Source organism: Zonotrichia leucophrys, chromosome 2 (assembly GCF_028769735.1).
Source record: "Zonotrichia leucophrys gambelii isolate GWCS_2022_RI chromosome 2, RI_Zleu_2.0, whole genome shotgun sequence".
NCBI lineage: Eukaryota > Metazoa > Chordata > Aves > Passeriformes > Passerellidae > Zonotrichia > Zonotrichia leucophrys.
In genome coordinates, this window is record NC_088171.1 from 19,758,735 (window position 1) to 19,777,870 (window position 19,136).

Genomic DNA, 19,136 nt, shown 5'->3' on the forward strand with positions numbered 1-19,136 from the left:
CTTTGGCAGGTTTTGATCGCCTCGGTTGCTCCACCAGTGGCTGCTAACATGGTGATCCTAGATGGCTGCAAGCCATCATGCAGAGCACACCCCTCCAAATGACAACTGCAGCTGAAACTGGGTTTTCAGAAGTCCATGTTCCTGCTGGCTACAATGGGTTGGACACAGTCCCATTACTGCACACACAGACCAGTTCAGCAGTAGTCCTTTCATGGAAAATGCATCAGAGTGGCCTCCCTTCAAAATTTCTCATGTTTTGGAAATTGGAAAGTACGCCTTCATATCTTTCCATCAGGCAGGAATTATAATGTATATTTAAGCTTTGTGACAGTAAAATAATGTAAAACCAATATTATGGTGGAAATAAGGCCCTTAAAGTGCCTGTCCAGAATTACTCCTATATGGTCTGTTCAAGCAACAAGACACAATGATTTGAAAGTGCTTTACAGAGGTAGATGCATGGAGTGACAAGGACGTAGCTTCTTCTGCTTTTTCCACTGTGAAGAGACAGTGTTTTTCTTTGAGCTTCTTTTCGGTATTATAATAGAACTAATTTTGCAATATTTACCATTTCTCAAAGTCTGTGAACTGTAGTTGACAGGAAGCCTAAAGATCAAGCTTACTGCTGCTTTTCCCCACAGCAGAAAATACTAAATGTTTTCAAGGAAAAAGACCATCACTGTTTGAAATCTGGGAAGCTTTTTTCTAATCTCTGTAATTCAAATAATTGTGTTGGAAAGCACATAGTGCAATTGCTACAAGTTGTGTTTCTTTCTTATTATGCCAGTACATCAGGGTACTGTAGGCATTGGATGAAATTCTCTGCAATTAGTGAGCATTAAATTTAAATACATCTTTTATTCAGCTTGTTTGATTTGTGCAGGCTGGCTCTACTGCTACTCTCCGAAGCTATATTTGTTTCTGTAGAAAATACCTCCCTGCACAGGTGAATTGGACAGGGCAGAACAAAATTCCTGTTGCATCTTACCTATTGGATATGATGTTTCCAGAGATATTAAAAGGGGATACAGCATGCTGGCTGAATGTAGGCTGACACTTTTTCATTCTAGATAAAGAAATGTCTAAAAAATATGCAAACCATGTAATATCCAACAAAATTAGGATGTTTTGGAGGTTTTTTTTGATGTAATGTGCTAGTCTATTTCCGTGCATACAAATGTCACATAGAGTTTGTATCACTGATGTCAGTCAGTCAGTCTCTGTCATTAGTCTCCCTCCCCTGAAATAAAAATATTATTTTTATTTTATGGGGGGGGGATAAGTTCCTTCTTACTGGAGGCAAAAAAGAAAAATAAACAGCGTTGAAAGTTATGAAAAAGTTTACAGAATCAGTCTCTGTTTCACAAGTAGAGGACTTCACAGCAGTGATAGAGCTCATCTGTGTAATGTTTTCAAAACTTTAAAAGCAATCAGAAGGTAGGATGTATCAGATATAGGACTGTAATTTGTCTCTTTTATAAGGAGAATGACCTCTTTCCTAGTTTTCCCTGGTCAGTAAATAAAAAAAACCCAATCCCAAGCCTATATCTTGGAACTGAAAAATAGTTGCTTTCATTACACATTTCTAAGGAAGTTTTGAAAAAGAAGCACGGGATAGCATTTAAATAACAAAGACCCTTCTTTAAATTCTCACCTTCTCTCCACTCACTAAGGGCCATTTAACAAAGGGAGCAGTTTTTACAGCTGGGGTGATTTGCAACTGTTCTCCTCTTCCCTCCCTCCCCTACTGCTTGCTCATTATTACTAGCTAACGTTTCTGCTAAGAAATGGAAAGTACAGCCCCTATCTGCTCCTTTGGGATGCCTGGTCTTCCTTTTCTGAAGCCAATTGCGTTTCTCTTTTTTTCCCCTCCCCCCCTCAACACTTTCCAGTTAATTTCTGGAGTAATTCCTTGAATTCGTGGATTGTTTTTTTTCTTTACACTTTTTTTTTTTTCTATATAAGCAGGCCCTGCTGCTACACCCCACTTTTTGCTCTGATCCAAGCCCAGCCAACTGTCACTTTTTAGCCTGCAGGGAACCTTCTGGTACTAACATTCCTGCCTTGTTTTTATTAGAAGGGCATCTCTCACAACATATCCCTCGCTGTTTGAAGCAGAAGTCATGTGTATTCAGTAGGAATGAATAATGGATGTATTTAAAGGGTAACTTGCCCTTCTCGTTCCTTTGCACATCATAAATAACCACTCTTTTAGTTGAGTTTTACATATTGCTCTACAGGCACAGTTTGAAAAAATCTGGTGATTCAGCTCCCAATTTAAAAACCACTGCTGTATGCAGCCGATAGTTTCTGTGTCTGAAAACTGATCCCACACCAAACTCAGTGTTGGCATCTGTGTGCAGCTCTAGAATTCTGAACATTTAGGAAACTGGTCATGAATTTATTTTGAAGTAGCTCATGAGAACACAGCATCAGGAAATGTACAGACAATATAATGGGGAGTGTTGGAGCTCTGGGTAGGGTTCATTTCACCTGGCTTTATGTATCAGCTTTAAGGGATCTTTAGATATGGTCTCAAGATACCTAAAGGTATTTTAGATAGTTTTAACTTGTATTTTTACATTTTAAGTTATTTTAAGATGTTTTAAATATAGGGTTTATAAAAAATTTTAAAGTATCTTCAGGATGAACCGAGTTCTCTAGAAAGGTCTTTTCTGTTCTCTTACTGTAAAAGTGACTTGGTTGATGATATTGTGTGTAGTGACATCTGCCTTTTGTCCAACAAGCTCACTGTTTCTGGCCAGGTATCACCATCTGAAGAATTCCCTGGGGTAATGGTATTAAAGCATAAACTTCATGTAGTTAGAATTTTCCTACTACCTGTAAAAAGCTTCAGCTGAGGCACCAAAAGAAGATCCTAAAATTGAAGGCCAGGCTTGGAGGATGAGTTAACTGTTTGATCTTAGTTTAAGGACGTTAAAGTGAAAGTCTGAGCAGCAAATTATTTTGATTGGAGGGGTTGGGGAATGAGGGAAGTGAATGCATTTCTATCGCCCATTTTACTTAGATAACTGGCAAATGGAGTGCCCAATTTCCCCGTTACTGTCAATGTCTCAAAACTTGTTCTCCCTGGGGGGCTTTCACCTTGAGTATGTGGCTGAAGTTTTTTCAGGTGTATCCCTTGGGTCCTTTAGTGTTAGGAGCTGAGGATAACCTGTGTCTCTGTTCCAGTCACTTCTGGCAGGACTGGGGTCCAGTTCCCAATGAGCATGGGGAAGTATGAACTTGAGCCAGGGACTCTGGAGTCATGCACCAGTATCATCTTTGCAAATGAGGTTTAAATGAGATTTACCAGTGCAAGCATTTTCTAGGAGTGGAGGCAAATGATTTGGAGGTATTGGAAATTGTGTATTCAGGTGATTTGAGCATTGGCATTTGGTAAAAAATGAAAGAACCAGGTTGTGACTCTGATTTTACTGGTGAGCTTTGGCATCTTCTGATATCAGTTCATGTGGCCATAATTTTGATATTGTATGGGTTTCCTGTCTGTCTGACAGTTTCACTCTACTTGTTGTTATGTTATTTGAGAGGCTGCTGATATAAATATTCGATTTGCATTTATAGGTGGTTACCTACATACTGAATTGTGTAAGAAATTATTCCCTTAAAGAGATTCAGCTAATGGACTTCTTAAAAGATTAACATTTTTAGGGATTCAGTCATCTGTACAAGCATTTATCCTATGATAGTTTTGGAATTTTAGTTGGGATGAAGTATTTTCTGTGTCTGTTCCTTCTGCAGCTGAAATTTATTAAGACATTCAGACATATGTGTCATTCAGAGTTGAAAAAGAATGAAAATCTAAACATAAAAGGCTGAACTGCCCATGATGTATTTTCTGGCATGAAATTACCTTTCTTACATGTATTATTTTGCGCTCACCTTCCTTTTCTTCTTGCTTTAAAATGAAGAACAAAAGAGAGAATTTAGTCTTGAAAAAAATGGGGTTTACCGACAAATTCTGCCTAGATTTTTAACTAAGACTAATCTTTGGGTGCCAAGCAGTATGTATTAACTGGAAGCCAATTTTATGGACTTTCTTTTTGTTTTCTTTTTTTTTTTTTTTCCTTTTTTCATGGTGCCTTCAATAACTTTGGCTTTATCTTCATTACTGAGTGGAAAAAAGATAACTTGGAAGGCAGACAAAATATAAGGATTTCAGAATTTGCTTACAGTTAAGAGGAAGTGATAGGTAGTCCCTCTCCTTTGGCCTTGGTTGTACAGGGACAGAGGAACTGACTGCATGAGACATACATAACTAATATGGCCAAGGGACCCCAAGTTGTGTGCAATGTGCATTGATTTTGTCTCTAGGGTTGCACTGCAGGTGCCCACTTGATATGTCAGTTTTCAAGAAATAAGCCATAAGTGGCACAACAAACAGTTGTAAGGAGGTTCCATAAGAGCACCTAAAGTCAAATGATCTATTAATGATCTGTTAAGTCTGTGGAATAAGAGATGGTGTGTCCTTACCATCTCTTTACCAAATAAATGAGGAACTGTAGCTGAATGAGACAAGAGGATATTTACTAATGTAAGTGGTGTACAAGGTGCCAGCTACATGGTGTCTGAGTGACAGAGAGATCTAAGCTTGCTGTTACCAGAGGCTAAAGTGTGTAATTGCACTGTGTCTCATTATTTCCTGTGACTCCTGTGCGCCTGCTCATCTGCATTGCTCAAATGTAGATTTTTCAGTTCCCTTTCCTCTACACTTTGTTCTGGGCTGCATTGTGATGTCTCTCAGTTGGACTCATTTCAACTTCTTTCTTCTGCTACAGCAGTGAACAGTCCCTGATTTTTTTGGCAGTTCTTTGCTAAAGTTTTACAGGTTCTTTTTTTCTCATGTCATGTGCTAGTTTCTGTTGCCCATTAGTGTTTGTTTTGATTATCCTTTGTAGAATATGACTTCAACTTGTGCCCTTGGTCTGCATTACAATTTTCTGAGGTCAGTCTTGTTTAGATCCCCTTCTGTGGTTAATCTTCTTTACATGCCGTGCTGTATTTTATAGTTCAGTTTTTGGCTTTATGCTTTGTGTGAATATTCTCCCTTGGGTGAATATGACCATTGCATTATTTGGAATACTTTTTAAGTAGGTTTTGTAAGATTTTATTTGGCGGGGCTTTTCAGGGAAGGATGTGTTTGCTGCTTCTTTTTTTTTAATCCCCCCCCAGAATAGCTGTCTGTCTTTTGTGTGGATGTGCATTTGTGTGTTAATATCTTTCTGGTACCCGGTGGCCAGATGCCTCTGAGCTCTGCTAGTATTGTGAGCCAACTAAAGGCTGCATGACCGTGGTTTGCATGGCACTGAGCCCGAGGTAGCACATCCTGCCTCTCAGCAGGACTTGCTAGCTCAGTCTTGGTGCCTTAGCCAACCAAGCTACGTATTTTCTCTCTTCTGTGGAGTGTAGGCATATAGCAGCTCACATGCTTGTGATTTACTGCATGCTTCCTTTAGAGTACACAGCTCATGACTTTATAGTTGTCCTCATGGTTCCCTGGCCATTCTCTTTCCCAGTGATAAAAACAGCATGTTTAGTTCAGACCCTGGAGATAAAAGCAATATTCCAGGATTTAGCAAATCTATACATGAGACATTTAAATGTGTTTCTTTCCCACCCTCCTGCTATGTTGGATAATTATCATTCTGTTTGGAAGAGTTTGCTATCAGTGGTTACACTTTTGAGGGTATTATTAAAATTTGTGGTAATTTATCAAGATACATTTGGATTATATATATCATTCATTTTCTGCCTGGAGATGAGATATGGTAAAGTCAGATCTCTTTCTTGTGGTAGAGTAAGAAATCCTTCACCTCCCCAAACTTCTGTTCCTTGGAGATAAAGTAGTTCAAACACAGCATTTACCAAGTGATAGGGAGCGGACAGAAGATCTGACACTATGTCTCTGTCATGAAGGTTGCAACCTCATATCTCCTCAGCTGCAGTTCTGCACAGAATTTGTTTATTGCTTCTAAAATGCAGATGTAAAGTTTGTTGCACAAGTTAGACAGATGATAATCACTCGTGGACATGGAGGAAAATCAGCTTGTTTTGAGACTGGCCCATTCTTTGCGTCATCTTCTCTGCATGTGCAGCTTGCAGCCTTTGGGAAACATTAATGTAACTTTTTAATAGAAAAGAGTAGAATCTCACTGACTTTCAGTTTTCCAACAGCAAAACAAGGTGCAAAGTACTTTATAGCATACTTAGTAGCATAAAAATTTTTTTTTGGGCAGAAACACCTATGCAGTTTCAGTGATTTTTGATGGAGTGGAACCTAGTTGACTTGTTTGGATGTAAGCCTGTTGAAACAGTTTCAGATTGCACTCTCTTCTGTCATAATTTTACTTGGATCCCAGCTACTATTCACATGCTGTTGTCATACATCCAAATGGAGGACTCCCATCTTTTTCTCATTCTGAAATTTCTGATCTCTCACTGCCTCCAATTTCCTGTCACTGCACATCCTGGGGTATGGAACGCTTTTGCCCATGCGTTTTCTCTGAGCCACTTGCATCATCCTCAGTACCAAAAGACCACATTGTAGAGACATTGTCTCCAGAGCTACTATTTATTTACTTTAATTTGCCCCCGTCCAACATTTTAACTGTTCTGAGGTGGATTCCAAGATTTTTGTTATTTAGCAGTAGCTCCCTGCTAAAACTGCTGAGACCTTCAGGAAATTACAGTGCAAAGATTTGCAGATCGTCGGAGACTTGCTGAGGCTGTACTTCACAGGGTGGCACAGACAGACTTGCCCAATGTTTGAATGAGGTATGTAGAAAGACAGAATATTTAATGATAACTATGGCACTTGAAATTTTTACTCCATGTAACTGCAAAGGCTTTTTATTGGAGTACTGATGCTTTCAGTTTTACATTACCTTTGAATGAGAAACTTCCCTCAGTTTCAACTATTATGATGAATACTTCAGCTATGAATTGTGAAAATGGCTTTTTTCTTCACAATAAAAGGGAAAAAATTTCTAAAATATGACTTTGTGCATTCGAAGGACCATTTGAAAAAATTGCAAACTTCAGGCTTGGGGAATTTTTATTTTGCTTTATCTGACAAAAGTGATGAAATCTGTAACCCTGCAGTCCTCAGTTACATTCATCAGTGGCCTCTAAGGAGTCCATGACTCCTTGATTTCCCTAAGGAATGCCCAACCTACAGCTTCCAGTTCATATAGAAATTTTCAGGACAGTTTGGTCTGCCTTATATGCCCTTCTCAATTCCTGTATTCCTGTTTAGATTTACTGTGGATAATAGTTCTAATTGAGTGATAGTGGTAAGATCATGTTTTACTGCCATTAGGAGAAGCAATGCTTCAGCTCATTGGGTACCATTGTTGGGTATTAGATGGGATGTAATGTACCTCTAATATGAGCAAAAGATTATTGAGATGTAGAGTTGTGGACAGTGTTAGAAGACAAATTACACCATGAACACTGAAGCCTGGCTTTGTCAGATAGGACAGTGTCTGGGATCCTCCCTAAAAAGGATTAGTCAAATAAAAGGAAGTCTTACTGAATTTAGTCTAGAATTATTCTTTACATTTGATTAATCTGTGAGCATTTGTTCTAGTCATGTTCATAAAAAACCTGATTTACAGAGTAAATTTTGTCTCTGTCTTGCCATTAATTTTGTAAGAAGTAAGATAAATTGAGGCAAAACCAAAAGTCTATGTGGTCTATGGAAGAAGCAGAGCCAAACAAAGGCATCTTTGCCAAGATGTGCCTCTAGGACCTGTACTGTGGGAAGGATTTCTTGCCAGTCTGTAAAAACCAGTGTATTAGCAGATGGTGACCTTTGGGAAGTAGTTGTGTGTGCTGGGCACAGGAGGAGCAGATGGCTCTGGGCAAGCCTCAAACACAGCATACTGGAATTCATAAATATTCAGGGTGTAGTAAAGACTGTAGGTCTATGAACGTTCCTCTCAGGGCAAACGTGGGTGTGAGGGGTCCCATCCTCTCTTGACCTGCTTATTCCTTCCTTGCTGGACATGAGACATGATGATGCTACAATCTGTGGGGACGTGCTGTGTATCAGATAAGGAAGGAGACTGAATTTCACAGTGACCTGGTCTGTACAGGAAAGTGAAGAAGGAACTGTACAGGAAACTAGCTTTAATATTGCCATAGCTTTTGGGGAATTAATGTGTGTTCTGTAGTGGCTGAGGATCTTTTTGAGGTGGAGATGAAATTAATGGTGTTTCTAGGTCAGCATTATTCACAGCTCTCCAGTGATGAGAAAAGCATGGTAATCCAACATGTTGAATTCTTTCTCTGATATTTTTTCTTTGGTGTTTTTGTACTTCTATGTTGTTTGTTCAACTGATATATGCTTTTGGTATTGTAAATGAGGCTGGACTACGGGTAGGTGCCAAAAGCCCCAAGAGTACAATTAATCTTTTATGCTCCATTTATATTTTCAGAGTATTTTTCCCAGGCAAAATGAATCTTGTTACCCTAATAGGTGGCTTTGCTGCCAAGTGTACCAGCAAAAAACCATGAGCAGCATTTTCTCCAGCGTAATATTTTATGTAGAGAGTAAGATAGACCCTCTGTCCTTCACAGTAAGATGGACCCTCTGGTCATGCTTCAGGTCCTGCTGCATGCTGACCTCATGAGCAGATTTATACATTCCTTTCTTTGGGTGTCTCAAAGATCTCTTGCTAATGTCACAAATCTGAGAAGTTTGATTTGAGAAAGATCTGTTGGATCACTTAGTCCTTTCACTGTGCAGAATTACTTCTCATGAAGTATTTTCACTTGAAACTTTTTATGGTGATTTATTACAGTATAATTTCTAATGTTTATGCCACACATTGCCTCTCAGAAGATCAATTTTTCAGGGCAGACACCACTGAGAGTGCTCTGCATCTGTGAGGCTGCATTTTGGAGCCAGTGAGAAGCATTATGAGCCACTGGCTGGGATTTTGGTGAGGAGTTACTAAAAATCATCTTTATAGGAAATGACTGCATTTATGATTCAGTCACTAGGGATGACACATTTCCATTTAAAAACTAAATTTTGAGGGTTTCAGTTTGTGATGGGTTGACCTTGGCTGGCTGCCAGGTGCCCACCAAGCCACTTTCTCACCCCCTCTCCTCAGCGGACAGAGGGAGAAAATACAAAAAGACCCCAAACCCCTTATGTGTCAAGGTTTTGGAGGAAAATGCAAGCACTGCACTCAGAAAAAAAGAAAAAGAAAAACTTATTCTCTCCTTGCCATCAGCAGGCATTATCCATCCAGTTCCTGGAAGTAGTACACATAGTGGTTGCCTTAAGCACCCATGTCCCCTCTCCCCTTTTCCTTTTGTTCCACATGATGTTTTAAAATATGGAGAATCTCACTGGTCAGTTTGGGTCATCTGTCCTGGCTGTGTCACCTCCCAGCCCCTCATGCACCCTCAGCTCACAGAGGTGATGTTGGGGGTGATGCTGTGCAAGCACTGCTCAGCAATAATCAGAACACTGATTATTATATAACACTGATTATTATATAACACTGATTATTATATAACACTGATATTATGATATAACACTGGTATGTTACCAGCACTGTTCTGGGTACAAATATAAAGCACAGCATTATATGGTGTTATGAAGAAAGTTAACTCCATCCCAGACAGCCATGGTGTGCAGTTAAATTATTTGTTGTAGATGTTTGCAGCTCCCATACAGAATATTCTTCTCAGTTCTAAATAACTCATGACATCTTTATTATTTAACATTTTCTAGAAACTGAGGTATTTTTCCTTTTGAACTTACATTGACTATGAGTTTTAGTGGACCACATTTCATGGAGCTTTGTTCTTCATGAAACATTACATGACTTTGTGATTTTTATTATTCAAACTTACATTTTGAAGTTAGGTAGCAAAATCCAATGATGCATATATTAACTCTGCTAATATTTTAAATAATTTACTTTTTAAATGGTTTCAAAGTAGTTGCTCTGGGAACTGTAGTTAACCTTATTCCTGTGAAGTGATTTATTAATAGACAGTAGGAGCCCTTTTTATCAAACTGAGGGATTAAAATAATATTAAGTTGAAACTATCTAGTTTCCTCCCTCTCTTCTTCTGTTCCTTTGTAAGATGAATAAAGGTCATTTGAAGTTAATGGCTTGTACATTTGGAAGTAATAACAGGAAATGCTCTTTCTAACAATAGGTAATCTCTCTTTTTGGCAGGGCTGAACCCATTTCTAAGATGTGTTCACTGACTCAAAATTCTGGTAAACTTGAAGCAGGCAAGGCTGAACATTTCCATGACCGCTGCCTGCTTCAGGCCAAATTTGATTTTTTTTTTTGTGCAAAATCTTCAGCAGTTTCCAAGGCTGAGACCCATTCCCTTACTTGGAATTATTGACAGGTTGTTTTGTTGGTTTGTTTTGAACAGTTGGTTCAACTGAGTGGTTGTACAGCTCAGTTGTCTTAGCATTTAAGGCTAAGGAGTTGAAGCTTGCTCAGATGGAAGAGTCTTTTGTGCTAGTCATATGTCCTTGGCCATGGAAGTCTGTCCAATGTGGATAAAGTTTTGTGTGACTACAGATATAGAAAGTTCAGAGATACTCTGAAAACCTTCTTTCCTGGAATAGCATGTCCACCCAGTATGTTTAAAGAGGCCTGAGAGTCAGTGTGAAGATGGAGCCATTTGGTGGAAGGGAGGTAGTTAGCAATGAATATTGGAGTGCCTTGGGTACAGGGATTAAACAAGAAGCTGTGAAGTGATGGACCAGACTAGTTTAGAAAATCAAAATGAGACAGAGTGATACCTGGAATATTGTGGTCAAATGGAGGGAAAGTTGCAGACGGGTTCAGCCTGGGGGAGATGAACAGAAAGGCATGGGCCAATCAGCCCATGGTTTGCTCAAAAGCCCGAGTGGAAGGGTCTGTTTCCTTTGTCTCAGGGTTGCATGAAAATATTATACTTATGTGAAATCTACAGCCAGCTCTACATCTGGAACACAGGAAAAACTTGTTGATGGGGTAATTTGCTGCCATGTCTCAAGGATTTGTTGGATGGGCTTATATGTGAGCTATATTAAAGAAAAAGTAAAAGTCATTAACATACTGATTGAGGTTTAGGATGGGAAGGACAAGTTATATTCTATAGCCTTGTCAAACTTAACTTTTGTGATTTAGACGTATTATTTCTTCCTGTGCATCACTGTTGTAACATGAAGTGCTTGCTTGTGAAATAAGCCTAACCTTGAATTTGGTGCATTTCTAGTTATCAGCTGTGTCAAGGATAGTGCTGCTTTTGCTGTGCTACTGGTTTTGCAAAATCTGGATATGTGTAGTGAGTAAAGCAAGGGGTATGGGAAGTAAAAGAAAGTTGTTATGGATAAGGTAGCTGAATCCATCCGTGGAGACATGGGTCCTGACTCTGTCATTGATGCTGAGTTTTGTCTGTTGCTCAACAGTGGCTTAAGATTTTGAAGAATTCGTCTTGTTTCTTTATGTTGAAATTGGGTACACCCAGACTGATTTGGAGAATTACTGGTTATCTGTAGAGGTAACCCAAGCCTATAATTTAAACATATTCAACTGTTAGGAATCAGAGAGCAAACACCCTGAGACCCCTGTATGTTTTTGGAAATTAAGTTTATTTTACCTCAGTTTGCAGGTTGTCCTAGTAGTATGGATATTGCCATTCCCACTTTCCAGGGTGCAATATGAAGATTGATTAATGGCTGTGATGAGAGCTATATGAAAACTTCTGAGTAAACGAATATTCCTACCTTGATGGTAGGATTTGAGTAGTCTGGTCCTAAAAAAGGACACAACCACTTATAGAACCATTTCTGCTGTGTACACAGTAAAGCAGGGGGCCTTGTCAAAGGATAATATATGAATACCTTATTAAAGACAATATCCAAATTCATATATGCAAGAGGGACCAATTAAGCTTGTATAAGCAGCCATTCCATAACTTATAAAGGTTTGACTTTATGATATTCTAAATACTCTTTTCATGCAGTATTTTTTTAATGTGTAATTTATGTTTCAGCTGGGAAAGAGACTGGTAGAATAATCATAACTGGGGGATGAAATATGAAGTTTAGAAGAATTAGAAGACCTCCAGATTTAGTTATAGTTATTTTTCTTTGTGTAAGAGTAAGTGCTATAGTGTTGTGGTAACTGGTTTGAGAATGAAGTGACCATAGAGAATATTTCCACAGTTGCAGTATTCTTAGATGTGAGCCCATGGCACCCCTGCAGGAGGCATTAGCTTGGGCACTGGGAAATTTTGTCCAGTTGCTGTCTATCTCTGTAAGTGGATAAAGGCAGGCTTCTCCTTTAAAGGCTGAAAGCCTTTCACAAGTGCTTTATTTGCACTGAAAATAAATGCTAAATTGCTAGGGGCGCATTGTGGAAAATGAAAACAACCCTTTCTTCTGTATTTTCTATTCTGTAGGTAAAATACAAAAGAGACTTTGAAGAAAGCAAAGGAAGAGGGTTCAGTATTGTGACCGATACGCCCGAGTTACAAAGACTGAAAAGGACTCAGGAACAAATCAGTAATGTATGTGACTGCAACCTAAAGTGATTGTAGATGGAGAAATAGTGTGTCTAAGAAAAGGTGTGTCTGTTGGTGGTTTCGATGAAGTCTGCGTGAGTGGACAGTCTGATTTTGGTGATTGATTTGTGTATGTCAGATTCTGAAATGTGTGTAACTGTATACCATGGACTTGTACAGCACATTGGCAATGTGTGGTCACCTCTCCAACTTTCAGCTAGTATGCTCAAAGTGTTTTCTTTATTAAAATGATTTGACACTTTTTGCTCTTTTAATATATTTTTTATTGAGTAAGAATACTTTTGGAACTTTTAAATTTACTTTTTATTTATATAAAGAATATAGATTATGTAAGTTAAAAAGTTTTGTCTCTTTTTTAGCAGGGGCTGTCAAAATTAGCAAAACAAACAAGAGGGAATTTTCTAGCAGCAGATAAAATTTTGATGCTGAGTTTTAAAAGAAAAGATGTGGAAGACAATGCTCTGCAAGATGACAAAGAAATGGCAAATAGCAAAACAATGTATTTCATTAGCTTACAGGAGTGGGGTTTGAAAAAGTGGGACTTTTCCGGAAGTGTATTTTTGCTAAGAAAGTTGTTTATTTGTACTTCATTCTCTTGTAGCATGTTTAACTTATTGCATGATGGAATATTGAGTGATACATAGTGCAAGTTCTGATATGTATGAAATAGGTAAGAGCTAGTATGAGCTAGAAAAGATGCAGAATCAATACTATTCACTTTTCTTGACTTGCCTTCTGATCATTCTTCTGTTGCAAGAACTTGTCCCTATAGATTATTTTATTTTGTGAAAATATTTTTCAATCATTCTCTGTAGTAATAAAATAACAGCAAGGCATCAGAGACACACAGTGTAAGTATGATCAGAAAAAAATAGTGGGATTTATTTACTTGAAAGAAAAATTTTTTTTCAGGTTGGGTTGTTATTGAAGAAAAAAGTAATTGAAAAATTATTATTTTTCACAGCAGTGGAGGTTTACCATTCTTGCCAAAGCATTCACTATTTAAGATTTTGATGTCCAGAGCCAGTCTTTAAGATGAAAAATTTGGGCTCATTTCCTGGAGCCTTGGCCAGTGGAGACGACAGTTAATTTAAGAGCTGTGCAACTGCTCCTGTGTGTAGACAAGATGAGAACAAAAGCTCATCTCATGTTCATACTGGGGCTAACTGAAATTACTGGCTTTTAAGAGAGAAAAATGTATTCCTTGGAGTGGCAAAAAGCATGGCCATTAAGACTTCCATTTGGGATCTGGGAAACTTCAGCGACTCCCTGGTTTTAATCAGCTGCATTTTTTATTCAGACCGGGAAGTTAAATTAGGTCCTCTCCTGACCTACATAACTTCCTCAAGCAAGAGTGATTCCTTTCTGTGGGGTAGCTCTGGAAGGCATCAAGGAGATGAAACGAGCGAGGTTCTGGTGAATACAGGCCTACTGCAGGGCACTCTCTCAGTCCCTCGCACGGGTCTGCTCCCCAAGGAGAGGCTGAGAGAGCGCCCTACAGCAGGCCTGTGGTGCTCAGTTCGGGATATTGGCCTGCCAAGAATTCCATTCAGGCCTCCCGAGCCCAGTACCCTCAACATCAGACTACAGGATAGTAGGACACAGCTCACTTGCATGCTCTTATCTCTCTCTTGTTCAAAGCACGTTGTGTTTTCTGTGGTGGGAAAAGGAGATAATGAAAACAAGTAGTTTTGTGGCATGGGAAAGAGCTTTCTTCCCATCTCTGCTTTTGAGTGGATCAAGGGAGTTTCTGTTCTAATGGAATATCTTGTTCCAGGATTTATGATACTATCTGGTTCCTGAACCAAAGATACTTACCTGCTTTTTCAGACCCAGAAATAGCTTTTTAAAATGGGAAAAGTGGTTTTATTTCAGGTTTTTACCCTTGGTCATTGCCTGTATGACTACTTTCTCTTCATTTCTAAACATGCTATTCGTTACAATATAGGTTTGATTTATCCAGTACAGAGTTGTTTACTTTATGCATGTAGCTGATAGAGATTCCAAGTCAGGGACCCTATTAGAAATAATTAGTCTTGAAGGGTAAAATGAAATTTTAAAAGGTGCATGATAAAAGAAGTTGCATTTAATTTCTGTTTACACTGAAATAATTAATTTATAGCATTATATCCTAGAAAGATAATTCTGCATAGGCAACAACTTCAATTTAAGTAGAAAGCTCCTGTATTATAGAAATGCCTTCCACAGAGAGTAGTTTCTGTATTTGTCAGATAAGCAGTATACATCATGGACTAAGGATCTAATCAAGATTTCAAGACACTGAAAGGTAAGCACTTTAATAATTCTAAAATAATTTAAATTTTTTTGTTAAAGAAAAATGGAAGAATATATCAATTAATATATCTATTTAATTTTCAATTTAGTTTTGATTTCACCTTGAAGTACTAGAAACTCCTCAAAGAGCCTATTTGAACCAAAATTGTAACTACTTCGTTGAAGGGGTAAGTGAGAACAGTTAATTGTGTAGATATCCTTGATGAGAATAAATAACAAAATAAATTTTATTATAATAAATGTTAAGTGGCATAAATATTTTTAAAAGAGTATATTTTTTGTCCTGATATGAAGTTTGGCAGCATATGGATGTCAGCGCATTACTCTGACTTTTTAAAGAATCTCTTGTGCTATGAATATAAACCTTGTGAGGAAAAAAAATCATGGGGGTAGTGGAAGGAGTGTGGGTAGATAAAGGGGGTTGAATTTTGGTTGTTATTTTGCCACCAGCAATCCTTCCTCTGAAGATTTAGACCAAACTTGTGGACTTTATTTTATAACTCTTATGGAGGAATCGGGACCAGAGTGATGCTTCTTAGACAAGATTGAAATTTAATCTCATGACTTTTTTAGCATGAAGAGCCAAATTCTGTAGATATGCCACATATTTTGGCACTAAATATGTAGTCAATACATAAAAAAGCATGTTTTTCTCACAGAGAAATGTATACATTTTGTCAAAGGACCTTGTAGTGTTTTTTGTCCATTTTGAACTTTGAGAAGGTTTTCAGAATGAATGCAAATACTCTTAAAATGAAAAAAGCCCCTGCCCCATGTATTTTTGTAGGTGATTTTGCAGTTAAGCTAGCTACAAACTGGTTTTGCAAGGAAGATATTAAGGTGGCAAAAGGAACAGAATAAATAAAGATGATGGCAAAAAATGTGAGTCTATCATGACAAGGGGCTAAATGAGGGAGTAGAAACTCAATCTAGTACTATTTTCTTTGGGGAAATGGAACACTTTCAGCAGTCTGCAGCAATGAGCTGCAGCTTACTGCCACTGCACTTTTATGTCTCAATGTATGACTTGAAGTGTGTTTTATCCTATGTGAAATAAGTTGCTCTTTCTTAAATGTGTTTCTGGTAAATGTCTGCAAAGTATAAAAGAAAACAGGTGTCCATACAAATTGATGGAGTGAGAAGCTTTCATTAAGATAAAGGCCAGTGCTTGGATAGTAGAGGTTGCTGGCTTGGTTGTATGGCTGGAAGGATGCATGGAAGCTTTCACAGTGCTTGTGCTCATTGCATTAAGAGCCCATGTAAAAGCATTCCTCACTTTGGCATTAATGCTGCTATGAACTTGAATCACATAAGAGCAAGAAGCACCACACATTTGTGCCCTTCTTCTCCTGGAGACACAACAAAATGAAGTCATGCAGTTCATTTATTTGCATGTGACTCATTTTCCAGTAGGTTTGGGTTGTATCTGAAGTGAAAACAGTATGAAAATAAGAAAACAGATTAAATCTGCTTTTAAAAACACATTTCCAAGGCATCCTATTTTGGTGAAGGACAGTAGAGTTAATCAAGAGAAGGTCACTGAATCATCCCTCTGTGGGGTAAAGGAGTGGCTTCCCAAGTTGAACTCCTCATTGAAGTTAGTGAAATCTTTATTGGATGCAAAAAGTGTATGAAGATGTTGTAGCATTCTTGAAAGTGTTGTATGTGGGTTCTAGTGAGAAAAGCTGTGTATTAATTTTCTTTAAATGTCTTTAATGAGATATGGTGCATGGTGTGGGGCTTTTAATTATCAAGGGTTGCATTCTATCTCCAGTTAAATTTATACAGCTTCAGGGGATGCAGAGGAGGACAGGAATTCCCTCATAATTTGAATCAAATGAACACCTGTTGTCTGGACAAAGACAGAAATTATAAGGAAATTGGGCACTACCTCTGATGTGATAAAAATACATCTTCAGAAGCAACTAAAGGAGGACACAACCCACATTGCTACTGCTTGTGCACATCTGCAGATTTCCAATTAGAAACTGTCCCTGACAGACACTGAGCCATGGCTCCCTATTTGGAAGCTATTGGCAGAGTTGTTCAATCTGTTTACTTGCTCAAACACAAAATGATCTCTTAAATTGCCAAAACAGATTGTAGAGAAAATTGGCAGGAGAAGATGTTAACAACATGGCCCAGAGCTCCACTTGTAGGATTCACAGCACAAAGCCTGCAGATACTTGTCTCTAAGCGGTTTTTTCCCTCCATTGAATTCAAGTGAAGGAGAAGAATAGGGAACAAGAGAAATTAACAGCAGCATCAATGTCTGCACTTCACAAAACCAGCCCTGGCACATCAATGGAGAGACTGGGTAAGCATTTTAAATTGTATGCAAAAGACCTTATGCTGTTCTAGGGGGTTTTACTGCTTCTGAAGTAATTAATGTGTTATTCCTGAGTCCTTGTATTCCTAAGCATGATTTTTATCTTGCTGTTTTTTCAATGGGAAAATAAGTATTTATTTATGTGTGACAATTGTGTTGACTAATATGGATGGAGTAGCACTTGTTGAGCAGTGCCCTGGTGCTGCATGTCTGTGGCAGGTGTGCTCAGCCAGATGCATCCTGCTACTGCTACTTCTGCTGCCCTTGGTACCTCTGACAGTTTAACATGAACTGCAGCTCCAAGAGGTATTTATTATTTGGTATGTTCTAGACTTAATTCCACACAGCTGCACTTCAAATATCTGCATGTAACTCATGTTATTAAGCATCATTTGAGTTGAACAGCATTTTTCTGTCTGGAAACAAGAAGGTTGAATGTGTCATTCCTATTGCTAAGATGGGTGTATCTGCAAGAAGGTGGAGTTCCTGCTGTGCTCCTGTGCAGTGAACATACATGCATGAAGTCCAACTTTGTTCTTTCTGTGGATTGATCTTCTAAGCTTGTTTTGTGTAGATTCATAGAAATGGAAATTCTGAAAAGCCTCGGGTCCTTTGACTTTCTAATAGTTCTGTGTTGGAGTTTGATTTCTGATTTTCAGAAATCATTCTGCCTAAGTGTAAAGTCCTAATAAATGCTTTAGAAATTTCTTAGCAAAAGAATTACCTTAATTTTCAATTACCATGAGTATTTTTTTGCAGATTTTTACATAGGTTTTATACTTTGTAAGCTTTCAGAAATTTTAAAAATGACTGAGCATGTTCTTAAGAAATGATGAACCTAAGTAAATGTAAGTAATATTTTAGATAGAACTTGTGCTAAATGAGAAAACAGAAAGCTTTGAGAATTGTTTTGAAATCTCAAGGTGTATTCTACTTAAAATGAAAAATCTTTCTTTACTGATCATTATCAAAATATGCAAAATTAGAGACAGCGTTAAATTAGTTCCTATGCAAATGAATTCTTTACCTCCACTTTCAGGAAAAATTCTGAAGATATTTAGTGGCATGCTGCTTTGTTGGGCTTCGTTACTTCTTTTTGCTGTGATCCCTGTGTAGGACAGTAGTCACCAAGTATTCAGCTTTCTAATATTTTTTCATTTACTGTTTATTTATTGTATGTTTTGATACTCTACACACCATAAAATGTTGTAAAAACAACCTTTAACTTCTTTGTGGAGTTTTCATTAAAGCTTCTTTCTCACTTCTTTAACTGTATTCATTTACATTGTTTTCAGAGTTGTCCAAGAAATAAGGAGATATTGGAATTCTCCAGTATGGAAGATATGGATATGTGGTCCTTATTTAAATGAAGAACTACAGCACAGACATTATTCATGCTAATACTGTAAGTAGCACCTAGAGTAAACCATTATCTTCTGTGTAGGCTCCTATTAGATGTAGAGGGAGGCACAGCCTTTGCTAGGGAATTTTACAGTGGCTTGTTGGGGAGGAAAAGATTGCTGAGAATCCAGAGCAGTGTGTTCATGATTCATCAGCTTCTCTTTCTATTCCTATAACTTTTTCACATTCTCTTTTCTGGTATCTCTTTCTCAATGCTTGTGATTTACATAACAATAGCTCCCAACATGTAGGAGGAAACAGTATTTTTAGACTCCAGAATGCCAACTTGAAGGATACTTTTTGGAATGTCAGATAGTCATTGCAGTAATTCTGTATGAAACTGTCAGTACAGGTGGAACTGAATAATTTAGATGACTTAAACTATGGTTAAATTTCTGCTGAGCGGGCAGATGTTCAGTTTTCAGCAATGTATAATTCAGTTATAGACCATATTCCATGGGGGTAGTAAAACAGATATCTCTAATGAGGAGACATTCCTCACCTGCTAAAGGTCAACTTCCTGATCCAGAGCAGG

The 19,136-nt window shown here is 38.1% G+C and overlaps 2 protein-coding genes across 8 annotated transcripts in view; both read left to right on the forward strand.

Moving 5' to 3' along the window:
- Positions 1 to 19,136, forward strand: part of LOC135443674 (LIM zinc-binding domain-containing Nebulette) — a 247,650-nt gene that overhangs the window by 98,576 nt on the left and 129,938 nt on the right. For both annotated transcript variants that reach the window (XM_064704156.1, XM_064704155.1), the window contains one exon: positions 12,454 to 12,561. In XM_064704156.1, coding sequence (XP_064560226.1) covers positions 12,454 to 12,561 — 108 coding nt within the window. The remainder of the gene's footprint in view (positions 1 to 12,453; positions 12,562 to 19,136) is intronic.
- The window catches only part of LOC135443672 (nebulette-like), a 99,038-nt gene continuing 92,827 nt past the window's right edge, over positions 12,926 to 19,136 (forward strand). For 5 of the 6 annotated variants that reach the window (XM_064704150.1, XM_064704148.1, XM_064704153.1 and 2 more), the window contains exons 1-3: positions 12,926 to 15,038; positions 17,096 to 17,188; positions 18,496 to 18,605. Coding sequence is in view for 5 of the 6 variants with exons in the window: in XM_064704148.1 (XP_064560218.1) it covers positions 18,595 to 18,605 (11 nt within the window). In the remaining variant the exon portion in view is untranslated. The remainder of the gene's footprint in view (positions 15,039 to 17,095; positions 17,189 to 18,495; positions 18,606 to 19,136) is intronic. The other variant, XM_064704149.1, reaches the window with a different exon arrangement.